Genomic DNA, 15,269 nt, shown 5'->3' with positions numbered 1-15,269 from the left:
ACCGGCTTCAGCAAGATGGGTTGCATGAGCAGTCTCCTGTGTGATTGGTGCATCCGCCACTGAAACAGCTCCTCATGTTTGAACCATTATTATACACATATAAATACACGTTCAGTATAGTATAAAACAAATTAAGGCATCATCATATTTATCCGTTTTATTGTTTTTTTATACTTTAAAACACTATACATCTATGGCAGACGTTTGCAGCAACTGTACATTATCATAGTATATGTGCATAGATCCAGTTAATTTATTAGGTTCCTAGCTACAACAACACTGGAACAATTCTCCCCCCATGAAGATATAATGTTCAATGAATTTTGTTAAGCTGTTGATTTAAAAGTTTAAGTCAGAATATATTTCTTACTTCATTTTAAGCCTACAGTGAACATTATATGGCATGCTCTTGTTTTTAGATTTATTTTTTAAACATTTTATCAACATATCATTCTGCAGAAAATAATGTCACGGATGTATCATCACTGAATTTTATATGTTGTCACAGTTGTCTGACTGTAGCATTGGGATGGCCTGAGGGAGTGGACCTGTGAACTGCTTGACTGAAGACAGTGGCACCACTACATCACTTCGTATGGGCCTTAGCTTGGTCGACTGAGTAGGAGATTTGCATTTAAGAGGGTTCATTTCAACTGCCTGTGGATCCAACAAAGTAACACCCTTGGCCAAAACCATTGTGTCCAGACTGAGAGGCCCAGAGTTGGGTTTTGAGTTATCTACACAGTACTGAGGGAAGATGCAGTGTCGAGACAGGCGAGAAGGATCAAGCTTTGGTATGGATTGGTAGTTATTATGGTGATGTAATAATCCATTTGTTTGGTTATAAACAGAATGTGTCTGAATATTACCTTCAACATCCACATCCTTATGTTTTACTGAACAGGACAGGGGTGGCAGTAATTTGCTTGCAACAGGCCTGAGAGGTAAATTAACCTGCTTCCGTTTCTTGAGAACAAATTTTGTTGGAGAGTGAGGAATAAGCACTTTAGAGCACTCGTAACTGACAGGGCTCCTGGGACTTGTTTTCTTTTCAGATCGCCTTGGAGAGTTGTTTGTTTGGCCCGTAACATCACATTGCTGGTTGACTCTTGGCTCTGTTTGAACTGGGACCCTGCCAATGTCAGCATCCTGTTAGAAACAAATATTGAGATATAGATATGCTGTAGATGTTGATCCAGATAACCTATCTGATGAAATTTGAAGAGAAGACTTGCAGACGAAAAATATCAAGAATACCTGTTGTGAGGTGGAGTGAGGTAGAGGGATAGCATTTACAACAGGCACACATCCTTGAACCCAGGCATCTGAAGTTGCTGGCATAGGCTCTGAGTCTTCTGTTTTAGATGCTTGCTCTGGTGCCTCTCCTTCATCTGGGCACAGGATTTGCCTCTCTATAATCTGTGTGAGGTAGCTCTTGGCCCAGGATGCGCAGAAAGGTACTAGCTTTAGGGCAAAGACAGGCAACATCATGGACGTTATATATGTACATGAATTATGTGTGGTTGAAATGGATGACAGCATAATAAATAATTTTATTGGTATTTCCACGAGTGTCAATCACGAAGATGATGTAACACTTCAGAATAAAATCAAATAAAGATAAAATAGTATATGCCTTTTCAGTTTTACCTTTCTTTCAATGTCCACTTTGAAACAGCCTGCCATGACTTTGCTCAACAGTTCCTCTATGATATCCCCCACGGCCTCATCTGCATCCACTTGGACCAACATGTCCATCCATTGGGCCTGAGTTAAACGACCCAGGATAATATCTTCCACCTCTAGGTCCTGCGGTGGAGGTGTGTTTCCTTGGGCAGATGATCTATCTCTTTGCTTGTCAGGTTGGGACTTGGCTGCAGAGCGTGGCATCTTGGCTCAGAGGCTAGCGTGAAATATAAAGCTCAAATGATGAAGAAAAACAAACACGGACAACATAATAAAAAACTATGATGTTTGTGATGATGTTTTTGATATATATACTGGGGAATAAATAATAATTTAGCATTAAACAACATTATCCCTATTAGTTGGCATGTTGCTGTAAAAATGTCATATGGTAAACATTAGCACACCCTGGTGGTTATGATGAAACTTGACATAGTTTTCATTTCTCCATGGTGCACAATTATAATGCCCTGAATCATTACAGGACTTTCATTCACATATTAAAACAGTCTTCTTACCTACTGTTATTCCTGTCAGGTTTTGAACTTTAAGTAATGCAGAGCTTGGACAACAATGTGTGAGAGGCCCAAATTGAATCCATTACTAAGATTGTGTAGCTAGTTCAAAACAAGTGATTTCAAGAAACTAATTAGGATTTATGAAATGTTTAGCTAACATTAGTTATGACTTTGGTGAATGTTAAATGGTTTGCTAGAAAACACATATAGTGCAGTTCAGTTAAAAACAATCAAACATTAAACAGGACGTCACTGTAGAATAACAAGCTGTAACAAAATTTCAAAAAATACGTTTTATGCGAGCAAAAGATGGATTCAACTATAGTATTAGCTAAATCACCAAACATTTACCATATAGCCGAAGATAGCATAGCATTTTGTGGTTTTAAACAACGATATACATCGTCACACAGTTAAAATAATTATCTAAGTCATTTTTTGTCAAAATTGTTGTTGTTTTTTTGCCTAAGTCATCTCATGATGCCAGCCACCTACGGTAAAATCATCTATATCCTCAGGTGATCAGATCAGATGTGATTTTACCCCTTTAAGATAATAACTTCTTTGACAATTTGCCACATTCATAGGCATCAGATAAGAACCCAGCAAATAAGAGCTAGAGGGAGATTGTTTAGTTATCAGTTTAGTTTATCAGTGTTTTATTGTTGACACTAATATTGGTAACACTTTACTCTAGGGTGTCTACATACGAGTGACATGAGCGTGTCATAAACATGACATGGGATGTGTCATGAACATGAATGACACTTTGAAGTAACATTAATGCTCATGGTACTTGTCATGTCATGTTTCTGACAGGCTTGTGTGACTCTTATGCAGACACCTTCAAAATAAAGTGTAACCATATCTTGCTTTAGTCACAAAGGCATGTTCAAAAATTGCCTAAATAATTTAAGTTACATAATTTACACACAGTGTTATTACTATGCCAATAGCCATCCATTGTTACATCCGTTTTGAGTGAAATGATCAATAGATGTCATATGTTACACTTTTGGTGAAGTTTTTTGTGTTTCCTGCAAAACTTGAAAAAATGAGTTAGGCGATTATTTTAACAGGGTGACGATTTGCCAATGTGTTTTTTTCGTGAAATGTAATAGATTATCTTCCCGGCTTATATCATCGTTAAACAATATCATCATCAAGTGCCAAGCAATATATGTCAACCATTTTCCACACTATCTACCGTTATTTTACTCTTCAATCTGTTATTTTCGTCAGTTGATTTAAACTCACGTTAACCGGCGCCAGGATACACCTGGTAGTTACTGGCTGTTAATGTGTATGTCATTTCATTCTAGGTAAGCATGGTTAAAATGGCTTCGCATATCATCATTAAACCGCAACAACTTCCTATACAAGTAACTTTTTTTAACGAATAATCACTGTTACATGGTTAGGATATATTATATCTGCTTGAAGGCTTACCATACACTCTTCTTTCTCCCCTGTAGTTTGTGGTTGCTCAGCAACCCAGGACGCAAGGATGACGTAGCACGTAGAGGTGGCGTTGTCTCTATGGCTGCGGACGACGCGGAGGTAATAATCCTGTTGCTGGTTGCTAACAAGAGCTAGAAAAGTGCTTCGTTCTCATTAACTTTATATGTAATGGTCGAAATGACAGTGCGAACTGAGGCTAGGCCAATTGGTATGCAATTTGTCACACGAAAATAACGGTGCCCTCTTTTATTTACGCTGCGTTATTGCAGTTGGCTCCTCGCTAACATACTTAACGTTAGGTTAGCTTGCTGCTAATGTTAAATACCTAACGTTGCCGATTGCTGCCAAACAACGTAATGTGTTTTTGCTAATCTAAGACAACCAGACTCATACTGCTGTGCCCTTTTTCTTCTCTTTAACGTTATCTTAGACTGATTCCAGATCACCTACTGCCATTTCAACAAACTGCGCTGCTAAGAGAAGACAGCTCGATGTATCACAAAGAGAAAAGCATCCAGATCAAAAACAGCGCCTCGGCGCTGTACAACAACCTCGGCGTGCTACGCATCGCCCCACGGCGCCTCACCTACTTCACCGTGGTCCATGCTAACGTGGTTAACATGGTCAGCGCGTCCTGGGATGGCCTCAACTATTCCCACCGTCAGCTTCAGTCCAAGGAGCCCAATGTCGCCACAAGCACATCGCTCATCATGCAGGTCAGGCCATAGTGCAATTTCTGCAGTGTTTTCTTTCCTATTGTACGGGTGGGTTAGAATATCAGTGTAGTCCTCGAGGAACCTTCACGGGTCTAGCAAAATAAAAAAAGTGCTGACTTTAATTTGAAGGTGTGTGTATTCAAATCAGATGGACACTGTAGGAATTTAGGTACATAGTCCCTCAGTTTTAGCGAAGAAAAAGTTATTGGACAACTTACAGTACAGTACATTGAGATAAACTAGCATAAAGTCAAGCATATGAAGTCATTAATTTAAAGTCAGTGGCTGGCGAAAGTCTTGGACCCAAAGATATCTGCAGACGCCTTTCCTTGGTGATGCTCTGTGAGGACAAGACTAGCCACAAAAAACAATTTGTTGTCTTCTTTGTATGTTGAGGGTCAGTGCCCTGCTGCAGCATCCCAAGGTTGGAGGACTACATATGAAAATGGCACATCTTGTGTTTGAGCACAGTGATAAAACAATAAAAACTACCCTGTCACGAACAGTTAAGAAAGCTAACAAAATGTAAACTCCTTTCTTTAATAGTTTGCTGGCAAATATAAAAGGATTCATTTTACATACCTGTACACATACATTTGGCTGTATCACATGAATAAAGAAATCTTCCTTTTCTTGTAACAGGCTGCATTTTGTCCTCTGCCCTCTCGTGAACTGCTGGTGGTGACCTCTCAGAAAGGCATTCAGGCAAGTTTTTGTGTGTATGCTAATTTTGTCAGTCTGCAAACAGTAGGACGGGGCAATATATCAATTTTTATATAAGATATAACAAATATTGATGTTGTCATATTAGACTAAATATAATCTTAGATTTTGGATATCATAAATATGTATATAAGTGTTGTGTTTTCCTGGTTTTAAAGGCTGCATTATAGTAAAGTAATCTAACTTTCTGAGCTAAACAGACTCTTCTTGCTTTTCTATTGTTTGCCTTTACCCATTTAGTCATTATATTTACAGCGCTTGTAATTACTTATCAAAATCCTATTGTGTAAATATTTGTGGGAGCACCAATAGTCAACCCTACAATATCGTCGCAATGTAAATATTGAGATAATTGGCCCAAAATATGATATGATATGATTTTCTCCATATCGCCCAGCCCTAATTGTTAGTTGCCTCATTTGGAGAAGGCACTGATACTTCTGCCACTTGTGTACTTAGAGTGGCTGTGGTTGTGATGCTTAAAGTGTGTTGTTTAGCGTTTTCTAAATGTGAACTTAAACAAAAATATAAATCTCTGTCTTTTTGCAGTCTTTCACATTCATATAAACCCCTTGTTTTAGATGTATGAATCTGATGGCTCCATCATGGTGTACTGGCATGCACTGGATACTCCGGAAACACCTACAGGTAAACTTACATCACAAAATGTGCATTTACTTCACTTAGAGGCACTCAAAGACTAACCGGTCGCAATTGTTTGTATGAAAACTTTGGTTTTCCTGGAAATGTATGAGGGGTAAACAGACATATTTACAGACATCAGTGGGAGGGCTAGATCATTATAATGCAATTAACTATTTCCAGGCATATCCACCTGCTTTATTATATCTACACAATCTCAAATGGCAGTGAAGACATTGTGCATGTAAAACTATATTATTCTGCTTTGTTAGGTTTACTTAAATTATGATGCCTTTTCCTACTCACACATTTATGCTGATGTTCATATATATATATATATATATATATATATATATATAGTCACATATTTTACTAAATCTAGTGCATTCACAGAACTTGTTTGTGTCCCAGCTCAGGCCATCTTTGCTCGGGGGATATCATCAGTGAAGGAGAGTTATATATGTGTTGGTAAGTACAGAGTGCAATATATTCATGTTTAGTCAAAATACAGGGCAAAATGCTATAGTTCCCTCTCTCTCTCTCTCTCTCTCTCTCTCTCCAGGTGTTTCATCTGGTGCGATTCTAGTATTTGATGTTCCCAGTAAAGGCAGTAATATTACCCTGTCTGAGGTCCTGGAGGAGCACAAGGAGTCCATCACTGACATGGCCTCGGAGTGCTCTGGCAGCCAGGTATAGCGTATGTGTGTGCATGTTTCTTTTGTGCATTGTCTCTGGTCCATTTATCTCAATTTTGATATGGGATAGCTCTTATTTTTCCATGAATGACAGACAAAACTATATAAATTACTACTTTATGTAATATTTCAAGGGACTACAACCATTCTTGCGTAATCCCTTCCACTATGTTGCTGTCTCCCTCCCATCAGGAGTGCATAGCTGATTTGGTCAGTGCAGATGATGGGGGCAACCTGTGTGTGTGGAAGTCTGGGGAGGAGTTTCAGCTGCTCAACAACATCCCTGGCTTTGAGTAAGAAGTTAATTGTATCATAGTGTTTTCTTTTTTTGATGTACAACATAAGATTGAGCTAAAATAAAATGACATATGGTGAAACATCATCTATCCTCTTCTACTCTTACTTTCCTCTCCCTCGCTCTCTCCCGTCTTTGTGCATTATTGTACTTATCTACTCTTTTGTTCCTTTCCATTGTCCTTTGTTTCTTCTTCATTTCCCCTCCTCGCTCTAATCGAATGTCCATTATCTTTTCCCTTAATCATCATCCTCCATCTTCCTCACTGCGGTCAGTATGAGCTGCTCATCTGTTAAGTTGTGGAAAGGTACGGTGGTGGCAGGTTACGGCACAGGCCAGATTCGTCTTTATGAGGCAGTGACGGGAATCCTGCATGCTGAGCTCAACGCCCACGCACGATGGATATACTCACTGGACATTGCTCCTTTTTCTGGGCTGGTGAGTTATTGTAGTAGTAATAATAATATAAAATTATTAAGTTTATTTCGCTCTGAAGCATGTTCAGGTGCTACTCAATGATTCTGGTTTGGCTTATGCTGACTTATGCTTACGCTTTAGCTTCTGTCTGCTGCTGAGGACTCTTTGGTCAGGGTGTGGCACCTGACACTGACTCCAGAGACCAACAGCGTGGAGGTAATTGTTCTTTAAACAGAATACAAAACTAATTTTCTTAATATGTTCAGAATCAACGCACAATTCACAATGGTATTTTTACTACTATCTTGTTGTTTTTGTTTTTTCTCTCAATGAGACCCTGACTCGTTCTCCTCATATCCTTTTAGGTTGCCCATTTGCACAATGAGTGTGTGACAGACACTCAGATATGTGGCGCCAAGTTCTGTGATGGCGATGGTTATGCCTTTGCAGTGACAGGCTATGACCTGAGTGAGATTATCCGCTACACACAGACGTAGGACTTTGCTTTCATTTAAGCTAAGTATATGATTTGACTTTGATATATTAGAGTGTTTCTGGAACAATAACATGAGCCAGAGGGAAAACAATCAAAAGTGGACAGATTAGGATCAGGTTGAGATTCTGCCAGGACGGGGGTATTTAACATAATCATGCTTCATGGCATTTCTGTCTCTATATCTGCAAAGGCTAGATGGAGATTACCACATAACAAAAAAAAGTAATGCGTTAAAGTTTCTATATATAAAGTACAAATGTTTATATATATGTGAATGTAGCTTTAAAATTAATAACATATTCTTTTATTCTCTCTGACTTAAATATGGTTTAAAGAAGCTGTACCAATAAACGTTTTTGTAAAGAAAACTGCTCTGGGTTTTAATTTTGCACTTCACAAATGCACCAGTAGATGGGGCTGTTGGTCAATTATTCCTGAGTAGGGTAATGACTGCTGAATTACACTAGAGGACAGGGTGGAGTTGTCAAAAAGGTGATTGACTGAAAACCAACAATTTGAGAAACTCGACATTGTGATTGGATACTGTGTGCAGACCACAGGACACAGGTCACAATGTCAACCTGTTAACATGGTCACATCTCAGAGGGTGGCCCTAAACCTATTGGTTAATTCTTTAGGTCGAGACCAGATAAACCTTAATTGATCCCTGGAGGAGAAATTAGGTGGTTGCAGAAGCACAAGGACAACATGAGCATGGATAAAACAAGTTTTTTTTCTCTTAAGTTACATAATTTACACAGTGTTATTACTATGCCAATAACCATCCTTTGTTACATCAGTGTCAGTGAAATGATCAATAAATGTCATATGTTACACTTTTGGTGAAGTTTTTTGTGTTTCCTGCAAAACTTGAAAAAAAAATGAGTTAGGCGATTATTTTAACAGGGTGAGGAAATGATGAGATAACATTTAAAAAAGTAAAATATGAATTGAATAAAAATGGAAAACTATGGGTAAAGTGAAAAGGTGTGCAGGGGCAACTTGTACTGGTTTGGCTCGATAGCCAGACTAGTTAGGCACTGTGTAATATTAGTGTATTGGGAGAAGAGCACTATTTACTATTACACCAAGAAGCGTCATCGAGTTCCGTCTGGAAACTTTTAGCCGCGCTGTTAGCAAGTGGTGCGGAGATTAGCATAACATGCTGACAAGTGAGTTGAACTACGGCAAGCGCTAATGAAACAGCGGAGTTAAAATGTTATATGAATGGAAACGCGTCCAACATGCTAACGACTGCATCGCCCAGGTGTGCCAATCACCTGAACCGGGTCACCTTATCCCTGCTACTTTAAGTCATAATCAGCTTTAATGGCCAAGTTCACACACACACACACACACACACATATTTATCAAGAAATTTGACACCCGTTTTTCTGTTGCTACAGCTGAACACCAAGGACAACAAATCTGAACAAAGGTAAACAAACATTTGACTACTATAAACATACTACTATGTGCAGTTATATATATATATATATATATATATATATATATATATATATATAAATATTCATAAACAACAAATGATGCTGGAATACATCTGTAAAAATTCAAGCAACAGTTTGTTTTATATAAATGACATAGGTGAATAAAACATACAGCGTTACTTATATTTATATTGATATGATAGTGTTGATAACATGTTCAACAGGGTGTTGTAGCGCCTGCTAAAGGAGAGTTCTGCACTGATGTCTTTTGTAGCAGTGGGCTACATTACATGCATTGTAGAGCGAGCTTTCCCGAGATCCTCAAGTTAAAAACGACTGTAAATCTACATATAAAAGCTGATATTTAATTTGAGTTTGCACCCATGGGTGTGGTTGAAGTAAAAGTTTTTATACTTATCTATATATATTAAATAATTTTCCTTTACAGTCTAGAATATCTCCATTTGAGGCAGGTGTTGTTTTCAACTTTCTATGATGTCTGGTGTATTTGTTTATTTGGTTTGTGGTTATGCCTTATTTATTATATTTTACAGGCATGTAAAATAGGTAAATATAGCACTTGAGCATAGTTATTATATCATGGAAACAGACAGTCTTTGTCCGTTTCCTAGAAAATTACATGGACAAATAGAAAAAGCTTTTATTGAAAACAAATGTAACCTTTGTGCTGCTGTTAACCAATTTTTTCAAAATGACTGAAAAACAAACAAAGTAAAACAGAAATACTGTTTTCTAGGATTGATTAACAAATTTTGCCCACTCTGCAGTAAAATTCTATCTCATTTGTCAAAGGTCATGTGAGTTTTTGTTAAGTTTACATCAGGCAACAACTTATCATTGTAATCCCACCCACCTTATCATGACAAGATAAGAAGAATCAGGTCAGAGAGGAATTGTGCGCTGTTTGTGAGTTTAGGGCTCAGCAAGTATTAAATCCCCGAGTTCTAGTCTTTTCTGGTTTGCAGTCAACACTGGTCACATAACATCAACTGACAAGACTGTTTTGGAGCCACACACAAGGCAGGTTATGTAACTCAAATTTGGTAGGTACCAGCTGACAGTCATGTTAATGCTGCTGGCCGGGTCAACTGGAAAGCATAAACATGCACTACAGTCTTCACGGAATCAATAATTTTTAGTATGCCATGTTGTGTCATGCTTCTCAGCTGCCTGGGGTGGGGTAGCTAACCATGCTGGCTGAAGAGGGTCAGTGGAGGACTAAGCTGTCGATACGAGGTCCCAAATGACAGGAGGCTGAGATTACATAACTAACCGGAACAGTAAAGAGGAAGGGAAAGTTTGGTCAAAAGTGATAAATGAAATAAGCAAAGGATTGAAAGAGCAGATGAGGCACAGAGCAGAGTAAAAAACTTGTGAAAGAAAGGACTGAGGTTTGAGAAGGGGAATATGACCTCACTTTCTACAGAAAAACATGTGGAGACAAACAACAGCAGTCATTTATTCCTTGTTAACTAAGTCAATAGTTCTGTGCGTCGCTCTAGTCCCGTACACAGCCCCGGGGCCACTCATGCTGTGTACTGCTACAATACTTGTCAATAGTCGGCTCTTAGGTGTTACACACAGCTGAGCACACAATGTTGTGGGGAGATCAGACCTCCACATGAACTGTTCTCAGATATGGATGTGAATCTATGTGGACCGTGTATGCATGTGTGTCAATAGAGCAGTGTTCGACCTTTTCATATTTCCCAGTAGATACTTTGAAGTGTTTATGATGAGAGTGACATGACAAAACAAGATTCTGTAAAACATTCAATGAAAGGCCCCTAGTTTTCAGACATGTCACTTTAATAAAATCACAGATTAACACAATAACCATAATTTGAATAAGACTCTCTGGGAAGCAGCGGCTCTCCTAGACTCAGTGCAATTTGGGATCCCAGTTAAATGACACAATTGTGTGACGTTGTGTTGTTAACTCTAACCTGGTTTGCATCTCCTGGATGTGTCCTGCTGAGAAGTTGTCATGGCATGATTAAGACACTGTCCTTTTACTCTTCTGTTCAGCCATAATGCATGTTTAGTCTTACATTGTTTTTTAATTAATTAATTAAGTGAATTATTTAACTAACAGGACAAGTTTGTTCAGTGCACAACTTTAAATGGGTATCGACCAAGCCCGGATTGTCAAATACCATACTGCAATACAAGTTCATCCATCAGGACCAGTTATGTTTGTCCCGGTGGGTGTGGTAGCTATCTGTATGTGTTTGTGAACACCACCGCCTGAATATCTTTTAGGCTGTTTATTTGGGTTTCTTCATTATTCTGGTGGAGAAAGAGCAATTTATCCCATGCCCATCCAGCCTTGTGGCAGCTGCCTAGACCTGGGTTGCTAAGCCTACTGGGATAGAGCCTCACCAGGGGGGATGAAGAGACTAAAGCTCCTCCAGCCTGCTGCCACAGACAGACCAGCTCTCTGACGAAGCAACCAAGAAACTAGCTCCTGTAGACATTCCGTATAAATAGAAGTTCCAATTTAAACACACTGAAATGGGAAGGAGGGGGGGTATACTGCAAACTGACATACCTGAAAAAGTGTCACTGCTGACTGACTGACAGATGCGCAGACATAGGTACAAACCAGAAGTAGGTCAAATAACATTTGCAAATGATGAGAAAATAACATTTGGATGGTGGTGTTGATGATCTGCTCACCACCATGTGTACAGCTAACTAACCATTGCTTGTAAATGGGGTTGAATTAAACATACAGTACTATTAAGTGCACTTTATTTGTTACATGCATATGAGAATGGGTATTACTTTGCAGTATTCTTTTTAGCACTGGCTGAAATGTTTCTTTAGCATAGAAAACCAGACACTGTATTGTAATAGCGCCAAAAGCTGGCATTAAATATTTGGTAAAATACTTAGTCTTGTTCACATTCTCTACTTGAGATATTTTCAGATTTAAAGCTGCAATAAGTGATCATTTGGGAAACAAATTGTGAACACTGCATTGACATATCACCTTTAAAGTTAATATGGTTAACCTGTAAGCAAACAGTCACTAAAAATAGGAATTAGCTGCTTTGTATCATAGTTTTGCTTATTTTAAAACTTAGTTGGCGCAAACCTTCTTAAAATATTTAAAGTAGTTAATGGACTTTAATTATTCTATGCAACTGACGTGGTTAAATTGTATGCAGCACAGCCAGTGGAACAGGTTAAAAGAGGTGGGAAAGGGTGTGTAAATATCTTTGACTTCATCATGGTGATTATGATAATTGGAATGTGGAGTGACCGAAGCGGCCTGACTTGGACAGCTCATCCAGTTGGCAATTGTGCACTGATGACAGAAATGGATTGATAGTGGTGCAGTGGTTTAGTTCAGTTTTATTGCTACAGATGTCATTATAGTTAAGCCATGCCAACCCACCCACTGCAGCAGCCACAGCTTCTGTGCATCATTAGGCAGTACCATGGAAAACCACACACACATGTCATGGCAGGACAGCCCACCCTTTCTGTCTCTGTGGGCCTCTGATTTGGGGGGATTTCTCAACATAAAATACTGATTCATCTTCTCTGGAAATAACAGCTCACAAGAAGACAAGTTGAGGCTCCACTGATGAAAGAAAGTTAAGGGCACATCTACCATGTTAGATTCGGTAATTCCGAATGAAAAGGCTGTTGAAAGTCTTGTTAATGATTTGACATGTCATTCTTTTAGAATTTTAGGTTTCCAAAAAGTTTGGGCATATTAAGACTGCTTTTGATGAACAATGTGGTATAGTACAGTTGTTTCAGAAATGCATTGTTGCTGTTTTGCAAGGTTAGGTGGGGCAGCTAAAAATCAAAAGAGAGGGCATGTGGCCTTTTAAGTTGTTAAAAAATGAGACGTGGATGCAGCATTAAGTGGACACTGACAATTTTTATGCAGTACATTACACAACAGCAATCAGTTGGTCTATCCTGACCTTGCCGCATGCACACACACACACACACACACACACACACACACACACACACACACACGCACACACACACACAGGTCGACTTGCATATCCCCAGTAACGTCATTTAGAAGGCATGGGTAGGCAATAGGACTTAAGTGCATTACATTAGAGTAAAATAAACATGATCAGACCCTGCCATCTGCACCGGGATGGCATGGTTGCCTAGCATTGGCACTGTTTGGATTGTCTGACGTTGATGTGCTGACGTTGGAGTGTGTGTTAGTGTGTTTATGCCTGGGTGTGTATGTGGCCATATGTGCAGATGGCACCATTCAAAGGATGATGGATTCATTTTCTCGACAGACTTCATAATAAAGTCAGTCTCAGATTTGAATCAGTGTTCTTGTGTATGATTATGTCTGTGTATCTGTTTAGTTTACTTTCTGTGTATTTATTATAATGATCAGTGATAATTACTGTAAAATCATCTCGGGTTAACTTGTTTTTAGGAGAGTTCATCATCAGAAGTCAAAATTGTGAAGCAAAATAAGACTGGCATGCTTTGGGTTATTTATTCCACTCAGAAAAAATACAATTTAATATAATAAATAACTCTCATGGTTTATTTTTAGACATCTGTTTCATGATACTGATCAATATTTGGTTGCTTTTAATTCCCATCCACTCCCTCTTTCTCACACATAAACACCCCTCTCATTACCTCTAGTGTGTGGGTGAGAGTGTTATTGAGTCTCAAAATAGAGTCACAGCAATAATAACTGCAATATCCTGGCAACCCATATCATTGTGGTCTGTCAGAGAGACTGCTAATAGGGTTAATGTGAAAGAGATGAATGGGCTTCTTCAGGGCACAACCTGAATTTGAAATACACGTTTCCATCACTGGTGTGTGTTTGTGTGTGTGTGTGTGTGTGTGTGTGTGTGTGTGTGTGTGTGTGAGAGAGAGAGAGAGAGGAAAAGAGAGAAATGGGGGCTTTATGAGTGGACCAACTTGGCATTCACCTCAGTGCGCACACACCATTCCTAATTGGCAGCCACAGAGAAAGCCCAGGCAAACCAACACTGTCATACGGAGGTTATCTGGTGCACCAATAGAAAACAGATATGCAACAAACAGTAATTTTATTAGTCAAGATGCACCATGTTCCGCCGCAAAGAACAAAAGAGTGTATCTTTTTTGTTTTTCATCTGTAGTAAGAGAAAAAAAAATGTGCATGGTGACTTTATAACAGTATTCATCTCAAAAGTTTAATGTAAAACAAAAAGTGCAGCACAGTCACCAGCAAAAAGGAAGCTGGTTGATTTTAATGTAACCGTAACAGTAACTCCACAGAGAGGGCCATTTCATATAGCACCTGCTGTGTTTCAACAGAGGTTCTTCAGTTCAACTCTGGTGTGCGTGTGTTGCATGTGTGCGCATGTGTTTCTAAGTGGCTGGAATGGAGTTCATTAATCAGAGCACCATTTGTTCTGACAGGATAAGTAAAGTTCAGTCTATGAGAAGACAGTATAAGGATGGAGCAGAAACAGTCTTCATTCTTCAGAGACAGTATACGTTTTTTTTCCATCATAGTCAGGGAAGCTCTAGTGCATACTTTTCATTCATCGTTGTTTGAGCAACCTTTTTCATGCCAGGTTTATGGTAACGTAGCAGCTAATTTCTAGCAATATTCTGCTCATTATGAGCATGATGTGGTCTTTTTTCTATTGGACGCTGTCTATAAAACATGACATTTTTATTTTTTATTATTCTTGCTTTTTTCCCCACAGGAATATTGTTTTATGATTTAGAATTTAGAACTATAAACTGCTGGCATTTTGTATTGTAAACACAAAGAAATGTGTCTTGGTTACAAAGTATTTATTCAGCAGTTACTTTTTATTAGAATTTAAAATTTTCTATTGAAATCCAGAATGAACAAAGCATACATTAGGCAAACATGATAATAACAACACATTTACTTCTCACAGTTTTCATATCAGAAGAGATGAGTTAGAGCGGTGCCCTACTGACCCCCTTTATCCACCACCTTCCCCAGTTGTTCTGTCACTCACCATTAATGGTGACACATTATATAAAGTAGTCAGAGGGTTTTAACTTTAATTGTTAGTTAATTTGTTTTCTTGTCAAAGTCCCTGCACAGGAGATTAAGCCTTCTCATCCAAGATATAAATTTTTTTTTTGTGCGTCATAGTATCATGTATCA

General features: G+C 38.6%; 2 protein-coding genes across 4 annotated transcripts; one reads left to right on the top strand and one right to left on the bottom strand.

Moving 5' to 3' along the window:
- Positions 1-142: 142 nt before the first annotated feature.
- Positions 143-3,788, bottom strand: LOC131974584 (uncharacterized protein C2orf81 homolog). Of its 2 annotated transcripts, none has more exons than XM_059336953.1 (4): positions 3,654-3,788; positions 1,651-1,903; positions 1,258-1,464; positions 143-1,149 (listed from the first exon to the last, which is right to left on the bottom strand). In XM_059336953.1, the coding sequence occupies exons 2-4, from the start codon at positions 1,888-1,890 to the stop codon at positions 493-495; spliced, it is 1,104 nt and encodes a 367-aa protein (XP_059192936.1). In that variant the 5' UTR covers positions 1,891-1,903; positions 3,654-3,788; the 3' UTR covers positions 143-492. The 2 variants fall into 2 exon arrangements, with proteins under 2 accessions (XP_059192936.1, XP_059192937.1); XM_059336954.1 differs by lacking the exon at positions 3,654-3,788 and adding an exon at positions 3,462-3,596.
- Positions 3,701-8,073, top strand: wdr54 (WD repeat domain 54). Of its 2 annotated transcripts, none has more exons than XM_059336955.1 (10): positions 3,701-3,764; positions 4,096-4,381; positions 5,024-5,086; positions 5,686-5,752; positions 6,158-6,214; positions 6,309-6,436; positions 6,634-6,734; positions 7,012-7,174; positions 7,295-7,369; positions 7,519-8,073. In XM_059336955.1, exons 2-10 carry the CDS (start codon positions 4,157-4,159, stop codon positions 7,648-7,650), a joined length of 1,011 nt encoding a protein of 336 aa, XP_059192938.1. In that variant the 5' UTR covers positions 3,701-3,764; positions 4,096-4,156; the 3' UTR covers positions 7,651-8,073. The 2 variants fall into 2 exon arrangements, with proteins under 2 accessions (XP_059192938.1, XP_059192939.1); XM_059336956.1 differs by lacking the exon at positions 3,701-3,764 and adding an exon at positions 3,774-3,873.
- The last annotated feature ends 7,196 nt before the right edge of the window (positions 8,074-15,269 follow it).

This window comes from Centropristis striata, chromosome 7 (assembly GCF_030273125.1).
Source record: "Centropristis striata isolate RG_2023a ecotype Rhode Island chromosome 7, C.striata_1.0, whole genome shotgun sequence".
NCBI lineage: Eukaryota > Metazoa > Chordata > Actinopteri > Perciformes > Serranidae > Centropristis > Centropristis striata.
This window is presented reverse-complemented; position numbering and strand designations above follow the sequence as displayed.

Coding starts and splice junctions, on each gene's coding strand:
- wdr54 (XM_059336955.1), top strand. CDS start 4,157: ATGTATCACAAAGAGAAAAGCATCCAGATCAAAAACAGCGCCTCGGCG. Junction 5,087..5,685: donor CCTCTCAGAAAGGCATTCAG/GCAAGTTTTTGT, acceptor CCCTTGTTTTAG/ATGTATGAATCTGATGGCTC. Junction 7,370..7,518: donor CAGAGACCAACAGCGTGGAG/GTAATTGTTCTT, acceptor ATATCCTTTTAG/GTTGCCCATTTGCACAATGA.
- LOC131974584 (XM_059336953.1), bottom strand. CDS start 1,890: ATGCCACGCTCTGCAGCCAAGTCCCAACCTGACAAGCAAAGAGATAGA. Junction 1,465..1,650: donor AAGTGGACATTGAAAGAAAG/GTAAAACTGAAA, acceptor TTTGCCCTAAAG/CTAGTACCTTTCTGCGCATC. Junction 1,150..1,257: donor CTCACTCCACCTCACAACAG/GTATTCTTGATA, acceptor TGTTTCTAACAG/GATGCTGACATTGGCAGGGT.